The sequence below is a fragment of the Diprion similis genome, chromosome 8 (genome assembly GCF_021155765.1).
Source record: "Diprion similis isolate iyDipSimi1 chromosome 8, iyDipSimi1.1, whole genome shotgun sequence".
In the NCBI taxonomy this organism is placed as follows: Eukaryota; Metazoa; Arthropoda; class Insecta; order Hymenoptera; family Diprionidae; genus Diprion; species Diprion similis.
The window spans coordinates 22,960,423-22,973,606 of NC_060112.1; the positions used below are offsets into that span (position 1 = coordinate 22,960,423).

A 13,184-nucleotide genomic window follows, 5' to 3' on the forward strand; every position below is an offset into this window, starting at 1 on the left:
TTCGGGAAACGACCGCAAGGCGGCGGAGGGGCGCCTCGATCGTCGGCTCAGAAGAAACTCATTTCTATAATGGCTGCCATGAAGCGTTGTCGGTTGGCTAGCGTTTCTCGATCTGATATCTTGTTATTGACAGTTTTGATAAAATACGAAGCGATGTGTCCGAAGTGACGGTTCGATATCCAAGTAGTGTAACAGACGCGTGAAGTATCTTGGCAGCTGATGAATAAGCAGCGATAATCAGTGAATAATACCCGTGAAAATCGAGCTCCACTTCTGTCTATACGACGCAGTGATCACAGAAAGAAATCTTTGAAAGTTGGCCCGTCATCCGCCACTCTTCTCCCTTACCGAATACTGCAATAGGTGGAAGAAAAATTTATTCGACCGACTTCGACGACTAGATAATATCAAAATATGTAATCCTAACCATCCGTGCTGTGAAATTCCCTTAAGACAAACTGTCACGGCACGCGACTCGCGATCAAGAAACTGCCTAGATTTTGACAGTAAACAAAACTGACAGGCAAGTTAGCCTGTTTTGCAGGTCATGGCTGTTGTAATGGTGACAAAAAGAGTCGTTCAAAAGAAAGGCAGCCAATGTTGGCCGGATAGAAGAGTTTAGGGGCATTATACACCGGACTTGGAATTATTTCAAAGCAATTCTTGAGGTGATATATAAAAACTGAACGAAATGTGTTGATAAAAATTTGTGCCGATGTGTCTGATAGTATTCTAGACTAATTAAGTGTGAAACGAAAGAATCTTCGGTGTGATGCAGGTCTGTGAAAGCTTAAAAGCTATTCATTGTGCCATTCGTAACGCGTCTTATTAATACACTGAAACAAAATGTTAGGGAAAGTACCGCCTTCCAATACCCCTGGACCACCGGTATCTATATCTACGTTGAATACCGGTACCAGATCATCGACGACATGCTTGCCATGTTTTTCTGCGGATGAAGTCGCAGCAGGAAATTTAGATGAAAAGGTGAAAACATGGAGGCCAAAGGAAAACGAGCCAGTTGTGTCTGAGGCACCAGGCAACCAGAATGCAGATGTGAGTAAGCCTCGCAGGTCAGAACCCAAAGCTTCTCATTTGCATTCACACTGCAGGGAATCTTCTTCATCGACTTTGAATTTCGCGCCATTTACAGAGCATAAGTTATCATTTGCCGCGAGAGATTTGTCGTCATCGATGATTCACAAATGTTCTTCCAATCCCAACTGTCCCGCACTGAAGTCGAACTCCGGTGTTAATAGTTCTTCCAAAATATCGAAAAATCTCTCGTTGTCGAGTCTGGGCTGTTTGAACGTTGACGTTATAAACAGGGAAGTTAACAGAGCGACGAAAAAATTGTCTCCTGGTAACAGAGACAAGGAGACATTGAGACCTGCCAAAGATCAGCGTAAAGCGTGCTCTGGAAATCCTTCGCCTTGTGTTAAGCAGGTTGAAAAGGATGGCGGCGACGAGGCAAAGCACGGCGAATCCCACTTCTCAGATTTTCAATCCCCATTGGAGGCCTGTAATGGGCAATTATTGGGAGACAGAACGTCGACGAACTTTGAAACACCGTCTGAATATCGCTCAGGCGGCGTCGATACCTACGATGAAACAAACACTCTGCCAAACCAAATGAATTTTGTTTCTTCAAACCCGTTTAAAGAGTGCGAAAATACAGACAACCTGCAGCATTGTCTTTCGTTTCCTTCGCTCCATTTACCCACCGAATTGCAAAGCACACCGAGGAGTCTGAAGGATCGTGAGAAGACTAGGGACCCTTGGAAACCCACGGAACTCGAGGGACAGAGCGGCGCTAATTTAAATGTGTGTTCTGGTGATGCCAATCAAGATTTTTCATCGACCAAGAGGAGAACTGGAGCTTCTTGTCAAGCCCTCAGACATGCCGTTGCTTCGCTTAATCGACTTGATGATTTTTATCTCGAGAAAATTGGTGCTGGTTTCTTTTCCGAAGTCTTTAAGGTAAACCGATGACGTTTCTCTTCTTTTATGTTTTCATGATATAAAGTTGGAGTTGTTATTGCAATATATCGGTATCAATCAGATTTTCATGCAAATGTCTTTTAAAACATTTTCATAACAGTTCAAAGGGTGAGAAACAAACAGTATGTTAATTATTCAGTAATTCAATTCGTAATGAAGATAGACGGTGAAGAGAATTTTTATTTACAATGACAAGATTCACCTGTGGAATGAATCGTCCTCTGGCTGACAGCCAGACATGAAATTAATTCATTTACATTATATACATTTATAATCTGAACAACAAATTGATAAAAGTACATCACATTTGCGTTTCATATCCTGGGATTTCCAGTTACCATCAAATTTTTATTTTACATCTGAATTAGACGACGAGTAAGTTATTGGAAAATATTTTCTTACGACAAGTTGGTAAAATAAAAAAATACTGTAATGAAATATTCAAGGTTTTTAACTCATGTGTCGAGTTATTACGTTACGTGTATGTTTTTGCAGTTCTTTAGTAGCCCTGATTGTGAGTACTTCTTAATATCACCTACGCGTTATCTGCTAGATTAATATCACGGATGATTAGATATGCCGGTGTGCTCGTGCTTTTTTTAATAAAACTTTTACTGTTTCTTTGCCAAGTAGAACATGTATAGCTACTGCACAAGGCTTTTACCTCAAGATTTAGCAACCTTATATGTTTTTAACATTCCTTACCTATGTTCTGTCATATATATAATTGGGTATTGAACTGAGAGAAATTTTTCCATTTCAAATAAGAGAAGTTAAAGTCTCGGACTTGAATGAAAAAAAAACTTCAATGAAAATTATTGCCACAAGTTATAGTGGAACTCAATTATTTTGATAAATTTATACAAAGTCTCTTTAAGAATTGAAATTTGATATTGTTGCCTTTCAACATAATTATATACAGTTAATGTCCTTTATATTATTTTATCATATCGGAATGGATAATTTTTGCTAAATTATACAGCTGGATGGAACATTTTTATTTCATTTATATGTATTTTGCAATTTGTAGTGGCAATCCATTAGCTCTTATTGCAAGGCAAATGTTGAATATTTTTAAAAAATTTCTGCATTTGCTTAACTTTTGCAAAGTAGGGCCGTGCTTAGATACAGTAGTCTCGTCACATTCTTGGCACCAAGAACTTGGTCTATACGCCAAGACGTTAATACATATTAACAGTTAGTTTCCACGTTAGTCACCCCCTTATATCACATCATCTCATCTTTGTCGCAGAAAAAAAAGTCAAATATTTGCCAGCTGGGTATTCTAAAATTAGGTAATAATTTTGCGAGGATGAACATCTCGTTTTGAGAGTAAACGAGACAAATTCTGCATCCGGACACTTTAGGAGACTGAATAATGCAGGGTTCAAATTGTTTCCTAAAAATGTAGGTGATCTTACAGTTCGTGACAATCGTTTAGTTTTCTTGTTCTTCTCCTACTACTTGTTTTTCTGTTCTTATTCATCGCATTGGCAAGTCAGGATCTTTTAGAAAACAGGGGCAATACTTAAGCTGCTGATATTTTGTGGAAGGAGGTGGAGAGAGCAAAGATAGAGCTGGACCCACGCAATCTATTTTTGAAATGCCTGAGTCTCTGTCTTTTTCTTTTCATCTCTTCGTTCTTCTGCCTCGTGCATCTGAAATCCAATCTCAAATTTTCCACTCTGCCCTTGATGACTGGCATGCTTATTATTGGGAGAATGTCAATCACAAAACTAACCAATTTTCCATTGTAACAGAAGACTAGAATAAGGATGAAGTCAATAACATTATTGTAATAATGCATGTTAAAAAAAAATTGCTACTTTAAGAATGTCTGAGATTTAGTAAACTATCATAAACAAATTATACTTTAATATTGAACAGCCAATTCTTTGAAAGTAATCTTTAACTTGCCCAATAATAATGATTATTTAACCTGAGGTTTTGTTACGTCAACATTATTAACTTCAACCTGATAGACTAGATTACTGTATCAGAACTCGCAGATAAAAATTTGACAATATTTTTTTCAAGAGATGTTTCATATTGGCTTTTCTTCAGCAACAACTTGGATGTTTGTGAGGATGAAATAGGTAATGCTACTGTAACGTCAGTACATCTGTAACTATGGATATTTAGGAAAAATTGTTACTTTGCACATTTAAGAATGTCTGAAATTTAGTAAACGATGATAAATAAAACATACTCTTATTTTGAAAAGCCAACTCCCTCAAAGTGATTCCAAAGTTACGTTAATGTTACTAATTTCAGCCTCATGAATGTTTTTCATTTCACCATGTATGTACAACTCCCAAATGTCATACACGTGTGTGCAAGGTGAATGAATAATTAAGCGTTAGTTGACCAAGGCTGCAGTCTTCTTCAAAGAATTATTTACACATTTATATATACGAATAAAATGAATAAATACATTTTATATCCTATGCTTCTAGTTCGATATAGAAATAAAGAAAGTAGCTTGGTACCAGAAATGAAAAAAGAAACGCAAAATTCGCATCAACTGCAATTATGTCCAAATAATTAATCAACTCCTTCTAAATGTCTATGGTTTCCTATTTATAAAGCCTGAATCTTGAAAAAACCTTTATTTCAATGACGTGTTAAGACGAGTGTTAGCCATAGTGCTTCCTTGTTTAATTGATTGATTAATAAGTAATGGTGAAGAGAAAAGATTGATGGTTATCCAGTTGTTAGAGGGAGGTCTTGTTTTACACCCTGTACCGCAGCATTACTATACCTCATTGTTGGTTATATATCTGAAAGTAAATCTATTTAGTCGCCAATGTGATTAGTGTATCGGTCGTAGAATAAAGATAGATATTCTTGCAGTAGCAGGAAATGATACGTACGTGTATATAATATATATATATATATATGTGTGTGCATGTATCTATTTAACTCAGGTATACATATATACATTAGTAGGTGGAAACTATTTTTGCTTTTAATGTATTTAACGGCCACTGGAAACGACCTTGCCTGTGACTTAAGACGGTACCAAGCATTTCGTCTTGTAATAAGAATGCTTAAATGAGAAAGCCGGTCACGCTTGATGGCCATGGAGTCCGAACACTCTCTAATAAGTCTCTTACACTCATTTCTGATTCACTCACTCACTAACACGCTTGTTTGCTTCTGTTTCTGATGATACCAGGTCGATCTACCATAATTTTTTATTTTATGCACATGAAAAAGAAAGAAAAAAACTCACGCCGAAATTATATTCCCATCGGATCATAGTACTCAGATGGTCCAATCCTGATCAATATTCATGACACTCAAAATAATTTCACTCAAGCTTGTATTTTTTTTATCTAACGCTGTCAGTTTAAACTTTTCACAAAACTGTCATCTTAGAACAAGCTGTCACATGTGCAAAAAATTTTTATACTTCATTTCAGGCATTACAGTATATAGATTAGTCATTTGTTGATTTTCATTAGTCATAGAGAAAATTTGTACCTACTGTGGACCCTGGTCGTTATCTAAGATTAGTAGATATTGTCCTGTTATGTTGATTGATTGAAATTTTGATAAACAACTGATATCTCATGTCAGACACAGCGTCAATTCTTCTAGCGCAAATATTTAACAAAAAATATGTACATTTTTAATGTATATATAAACATGTATTTTTGTTCTAATTTTTGCTCCTAACGTTACTTGACTAAAGTGCACAATTTGAGAGAAGGTTTTGTTTACCATTTCAGCTGCTGGCTTTTATTCGTCACTTTTTGGCTAACGTCCAATTGTAACAAGCATTGCCAAGATATTCTCATCACACTTTTATTTACTTTTGCGATAAGATCATGAGTTTTTTAAATTGCGTGTATGAATGTTGCAATCATTTTTCTGATCAATATTCATCTCCAATACTGTGCAGTTTTCTGAACACCTTTTCTCCAATCTAAAGTGTAATTTTTTTAAAACTTTGCTGTGTAATTCATCATTCATTCATAAATATAATATAACTTATTTCTCGAAAAATAAATCCATACTACGCCGAATATTTTCTTTGAGGGATTACTTTTTTTTACCTGCATTGTATATAGAATTGGAATCAAAGCAAAGTGAAATTATGTAAATTTAATTCCATACATAAGTCAACAAATTCTGTACGTCAGTTCTTGCGTGTATAGCAGTTAGTTCTTCTCTTCTAAGGATAAACTTTTCCTGAAGTCAATTTCTAAATTCTCTTCTATTTGCCAGATGTTATACACTGGTTTCATTAATAAGTTAAGTTTCTCCTGTGAGAATCATTTTACATTCTCACGTGCCTCTCTCTCGCCACTCCCTCCCCCTTGCATACTGCAATCTAAAGATCCATATCAATAGCGTAAGAATGCCCCATTGTATGTGAGAAATGCCTCACGTTTCACAACGTCTGTGAGAAATTTGCTCATCTCGTTAACATTAATTGAATATTAATTTGACTCCAAAACATCTCGGCTTGATTTTTGTTTAGAAAGGTTGTCATGGAAAGTAAAACTCAAGCCGTGACATTAGGTACGCTAAAATATTTGCTACACACAATTCTTATGATAAAAATTACTTATCTTGTTAGATTAATGATTCAGCTGCTTCGTAATGCCAAATACCAACTCTTGAGCCTATGTGCCATGCCCTGGCTTGATAGAAATAATTTCAAGTCGCCTTATAACGTTTTGAAAAAAAAAGTACATGAGAAATTCCCTCCCAAAAATTACTTATTCTTTATGAGTTGTGTACATGCTCTGCACAATTGATCGTATAGTGTAATACGACTCTCACCCTCATGGTTTTTATTCAAGGTCCCGAAAATTTAATTGAAGTCCATTTTTAATGATTTATACCAATGGAAAAATAAAGCATATGATAGGTTTCAAAAGAATTTTGTAATTCGAATTATCTGTGATACATTAGAAAAATTTTATACAATTGGTTTATAATTTTCTGCATCTTTTTTTTCACCCACTTTAAGATTATCTTTACATTGTTTCAGGTGACTCACAAAGTATCGGGTCAAGTTATGGTCTTGAAAATGAACCAACTGCCAGCTAACAGGCCAAACATGCTCAAAGAAGTTCAATTGATGAATAAACTGAGTCATCCGAATATATTGAGGTAATTGACGATTCTCCGCAGAATGCTTGCCTCCTAGTAAATTCGTGAGTAATCTCATACACTCCGGATTTACCAACCAAGCAACGTTCAATGGAAAATCGGTCGTACAATTGGTTAATGCAGTTTTTATTCAGTAATCATTCTGCACGTTTCTCATATGTGTACATAACCAGGGACACAGACCTTCGGTTAGTCCATACTTGGAAGCGAAGGTTACCGACTGTATACAGAAGTCTGATAGATATAACAACCGTGGAAACAATACATGCAGTATTTTTCTTTTCAGACATTCTTCCTTCAATCCAATGCTGAATCGCTTTTTTTTTTGTTTGCAAGAAAAATTGGTTACCGAAATTTTTGAGCATTTCGATTTGGAGATATGGTTACAATATTGTCTACAAGATTTTTTATACCAGATTGTATCTTTGTAAAGCAGTAAATTTGAAAGGATTGATGATTGTTGAATCAATTTTTTAATTACGCAACGTTATTACATCACCTTGTCGTTCTATAGAAGTGGAATGAGTTGAAATTTATACTCTAAAAGAGATTGTCTGTCTTAGTTGGATGCAGTCAGGGTAAAAGTTATTTTCACAAGATATAAACAGAATTTTCCGTGAGAAATCTTATGACATTTGGCAGTGCAATTTTAGAACGATGCCATTTCATGCCAAACAAACAATATTTCAACAGTTGCATATTTTTTTCTTTCTCCATTATGTTTCTTTAGGAATGCATAAAAATTACCCAACCAATTCTGAATTGTTTTTTTTTACAGGTTCATGGGAGTTTGTGTCCACGAGGGTCAGCTCCATGCTCTTACAGAATACATTAATGGTGGCAGCTTAGAACAGCTGATTATGGCCAGACACGTCGCGCTACCTCATTTAGTGAGAATGAACCTTGCCAAAGACGTTGCTAGGGGAATGACCTACCTTCACAGTCGAGGTTTATTCCACCGTGATTTGACGTCTAAGAACGTGTTAATTAAGAAAGATAAAGCAAACGGTGAGATGGTCGCTGTCGTTGGAGATTTTGGGCTTGCAGCTAAAATTCCCGATCCAAATTCTGGCTACCGATTGAGCACAGTCGGGAGTCCGTATTGGATGTCGCCCGAGTGTCTTAAGGGACAATGGTACGATCACAGGTCGGATGTTTTTTCATTTGGAATTGTCGTCTGCGAACTTATCGGGAGAGTTTCTGCCGATCCCGACGTTTTATCAAGATCCGATAATTTTGGCCTAGATTATCTAGCTGTCGGCGAAATCTGCAGCGCCTCTGATCCACCACCAGCCTTCTTGCAATTAGCTTTTAATTGTTGCAGAGTAAGTTAGTTTCATACAGTTTTATAAATGTTTTCGAATCATCTATTATACTTCGTTTCAACTTGCAGCATTTGTTAAACACTGCAAGTGAAGAATTCTATACCTATTGAGTTACAACATAACGACTCCTCGAGTTTTCTTTCATTTGAATGCAAAATTATTTGTAAGCTCTTACCTTGGCAGCCTATACTATATTTGTCTACTTTCAGTATGAGCCAAAGTCAAGGCCAACTTTTCCGGAGATAGTTGCCAGCTTGGAGACGATAATATTGTCTTACGAAGAGGAGGTCAAAGACACTCTAAGCAAACGGCAGTCAGTTGATCCACCACTGCTGTCTAGTTTAGATGAGATTGGAAGAGAAAGTAGATGTCCTAAGAGAAGAGCAGTTAGGCAAAGAAGTCATTCAGCCGACGCGAGGGGCTGCGACAACGCCACCCCGTCAGACAAAGCTAGATGCCATTCGGCTAGACGTGTTGCTGAACTGGCAAGCAAAAGAGATCCCCACTACAGGCCCATGACGGCCAATCCATTCCACGCTCTGGGCGGCGTCAAGAAAATTTTGGGTGATTTATTCTCTAGCTGTTTGGAATTACCGTCGTTGGAAGATGTTAGACCAAGTCTTAACGACAATGGGTCAAATAAATTTAAACCTGCCCAGAACGACAGTATAGCTAAAATTTTAAACAGGAGGAAACCAAATTCTGAGCCAAGCAGTCCGACTGCTAGAAAAAAGTGGGAGAAAAAGGTAGATGAAGCTGCCATCTATTGTATTATTTATTAAGGAAGTGAAACTGCGACGCTATTTCCTACAACTACTGTGCCTGAAGTATTTTAATTTATGCTACAAAAATAAGAATAATAATAATAACGATAATGACGAAAGACACAAGGTTTTTTTTTTCTTTTGCAAATCTTGACTCTCGCCCCGTATTTTCAGGTCGCTACAAAAGTCGGTGCTGCTAGTTCGTTCACTCATCCCTTGTTCAGGGAAGGTTGGGAGCCGAGAAGACGCGGTAGCTGTGAATCTGGATTCTGGAGCTGCGTCGGTGAAGATCTCAGCCCTGAACCGCCTAATCGTAGGCACGCTTCGACACTGAGTAGCTCGGCAGCTAGTAGTTTGTTTTTATTAGACGATCACAGGACTAGCTCTATATACACAGACTCTTCGGAAGATATAGCAAGTCTTGGCGGCGGGGATTCGTCTTATTGGGAGGATAGACTAGGCAGCATAAATTCGACTAGCAAGACTATATCTAAGATAGTAGAATACTTTGAGAGGAAACAAGCTTCTGGTAGCAGTCTAAGGATAGGAGAATCTAGTCTGGAAGTCGGACCGAGCAGAATAGCTCTGTTGAGAGCAAGTATGGAGGAGACTGTTCCTATTTGTAGCATCTCTGCGGCTCAACGACTCGTCGTATGTGAAGGTGCCGTACGTAGCAAACTTTCGCTATTTGACAAAAAATGACAGATCCGGTTACCCAGCTCTACGTATGATATTGAGGGATTTATTTGAGTATTTCTCAATCTAGTTTTTTTTTTTTTTTATTTTTTTTTAATTATTTGTGAAATAAGTTAACTCCCTTTAAGGGTTATTCAAGATTACGTCCGTACCTGTCACAATGTTCCGTTTGCTTAACAGTATTTTTTTTAACAGATGAATTCTACCTTTCACAATAATCGATAAGCGAAAAATTTTAAACAGGTTTATTTGCGGCTATATATTATATACTATAAAGTATGATAAATAATATTATAAATTTTGTACACACGCCGCCTTGAGATTTTTATATTGTAAAAATCTCTATGTGTCAAATTAGATTTTAACGAATGTTGCTTTGTCGAAAGCATTTTTGAGTATCCTTAAACGCGATGGCCATGTCGAACAGAGACCGTAATTTACTTGCTGCATTTTTCACTTTTATTTTCCTTTAAAAAAATTGTATGATTTTGATCGTCTATTTCCTAGTTTGCAGTCCTGGAGATTACGTATTGCAAATGTTTTCCAAGGGTTACATTAAATCTTTTAGTTTGTTCGATAGATTGCAGTTGATCTTTACTTTTCTTTGGATGTAGAGAAAGCATCGGTGTCGATCTTTGGGTGAAAAAGGTCGTTTCATACCATATAAACTTGTATAAAGATTTTTTTTTAGATTCAGATTAAATTCACAGAACTACGAGTGTCAACTTAATATCGTACGTAGGAAGTCGGGCATGCAATACACGTATATGTTATATGTATATATATATACACATACATGATAAATAAAAAACATACTTCTGTACAAACAAGTTAAAGAAAAGTGATAAAACTAAAAACACGGTTGTAATTTTAGAGCTGTAAATGCTTTTTTACGACAAAAATTCCGTAATATCGGAACTTATTAGTTTTTTTTTTTTCATCTTCCCTGTTTTCATTTCGGGGTTTACAAGTGCCGAATTGTCAGTTTCCAAGAATTGAAACATACACCGCCTCATAGTTCCTACTAGCCAGTTCCGTCCTGAACACCCTTATTTAGGAAAAGTGAATCGGCTGTTTTTATCATAAAACTTTTTTATCCAACTGAAAAAATTCAAATCAACAATTTAGATGTTACGCATATGTCCAGCGGATTTTTCAACGGTACTTGATTCAATCCCAGTATATGTATATATATATAAAAATAGGTCGTGAAATATAAAAATTATTAAACTATTTAAATTATTCTCCTAACTTGCATCGTACTAACAATAAAACAAATTCGTAGCTTTGATGATAAGATTGGTTTCATTTTAATTGGCGAACGTATATACCGTCCGACTAATAGGGGTATACATAAACGTTATAATTAAACACGTCCCTAATTGTAAGTTTAATTCCTTATCAGTAATTAAATATCATTTCATCATTGTTGTTACGATCGTCAATTTTAAGCAGGGTGAATTACTTTTCATTCTTCGGTTTTTTCAAGGTGGCATGCACACCGCGTCTATGATTCATTCAGCCCTATAGGGAAAACGGTAGTAGGTCAACATGTGCATATTTACTTGGTGAACAATTATTCATCCCCAAAACTTATATTTCATCGTTTTTATAATGCTACTTTAAACTATAGAAAAATGATGTACCATATGGTTATTATCAAGGACGTACAAGGTGGGTTCGGCAATTATTCTCTGTGACACGATTTGCTCTTAATTTTTTAATAAATCCGCAAAGTATGCGCAATAAGAATTTCGAGCAATTCAATCCTTTCGGGGTGGAATTAGCGAACTCAGCTGTGGAATAGCAAGGAAAAGAAATACGAATATATGATATAAAAACTGATCTAGTCAGTGTATTTATGAGGCGGCCTTATATTTTGTACGCATTAGGGCTGATGAATAAAAAAACATTGTTATAGAATTAATGATAATAATAATAATAATAATATATGAGAGACGAATGAAATGCTAATGTGCATAAAAGTAACAAGGAAACAAGAAAAATTTGTATAAACTAGAGGGAAATTTGTTTAATTCGAAGGAATTGTTGTATGGTGTATGAAATCGTTATTTGTGTTTCAAACGAACCCTAATGATCCTGTAGGTAACGTAGTGTTTATTAATTTTTGTCGTATCCTCGCGTGGAGATGGTGTATTTACGAATTTACGTCAGGGGTACAGTATCGTGTTATAATAATAAAAATAACAACAATCTTCATAACGATTGCAATGGTAATTGTTGGGTTGTATTAATTTTCATATTTGTCTTAATTTTTTTTTTTTCGTGCTTGCGAACTTTGAAGTGAAGTTAAACCCATATAAATTTTAAATATATTTTTGAAAGCGAGTGTTAAATACTCCGCACGTAATAAGACTGTATGATTAGTAATTTTTCAATATATATCCATGAGTGAGTCCGTCTGTAAGGATAGAAAATTTGAAAACAATATTTGTAATTTAAGAACAATTTATGAACTGCTCATAGTTGGACGAAAAACTCTTCTAATTACGGGATCGCTCGTCGATTGTACATTCAATTACATGGAGTTGAAAATTGATTTTTTTTCTCTACTCAAACCATTCATACAAAAGAACATATCACGAAAAAGGTCATATCCAGGACTAAATTTCTTTATCTACTCATCGTAAAGATATTCTAAACTGCACGACGTGACAAAACAATTTTAGGAATCTATTGAATAGAAAAAAAAATATATATATATAAATAAATATACATATATAAATATTTATTTTAGGTAAAAGCAGACAGATTATACAAAAGATGAGAAAATAAAGAAAAATGATTTCGGAGGGGAAGGGAGGGGGGCAGTTAAATATATAATAATAAATCATTTCTTCTTCCATACACGCCTGACTTTTGTCGTATTTAAACGTAACTTGATATTTCTTTGTATAGTTAAAAAATCGAAAACAATGAATAAAAATAAAATGAAAAGAAATGAAACATGTCGACCTTATACTTCATTCTTTAGCGGGTTGCGGTAATTTATAATACACGTATATACAATATCCTCCATCCATCATCATTCACCACGTTATAATGGTATCTAATTGTAAGTAAGTTATTTTGAATTTCGGTAAGTTCCTTTTAGATGATTACCCTACCGGGATATTTCTTGATTGTTCATTAGGTTTTAAATTATTTGACAGCCTTTGTGTAGACCGAAGTATGTTTAATTGATATGTGTATATAGATATACTGAATACACTAACAGCAACGTTTAACATGGCTTGCCCTTTAATAACAA

At 35.6% G+C, this 13,184-nt stretch overlaps 1 protein-coding gene across 2 annotated transcripts; it reads left to right on the forward strand.

Moving 5' to 3' along the window:
• The first annotated feature begins 52 nt into the window (after nucleotides 1-52).
• LOC124408902 (serine/threonine-protein kinase STE20) lies at nucleotides 53-11,915 on the forward strand. 2 transcript variants are annotated; one of them, XM_046886196.1, is made up of 6 exons: nucleotides 53-1,980; nucleotides 7,007-7,128; nucleotides 7,907-8,453; nucleotides 8,663-9,017; nucleotides 9,142-9,199; nucleotides 9,392-9,692. In XM_046886196.1, exons 1-6 carry the CDS (start codon nucleotides 847-849, stop codon nucleotides 9,549-9,551), a joined length of 2,376 nt encoding a protein of 791 aa, XP_046742152.1. In that variant the 5' UTR covers nucleotides 53-846; the 3' UTR covers nucleotides 9,552-9,692. The 2 variants fall into 2 exon arrangements, with proteins under 2 accessions (XP_046742152.1, XP_046742151.1); XM_046886195.1 differs by having other exon boundaries at nucleotides 54-1,980; nucleotides 8,663-9,199; nucleotides 9,392-11,915.
• Nucleotides 11,916-13,184: the final 1,269 nt, after the last annotated feature.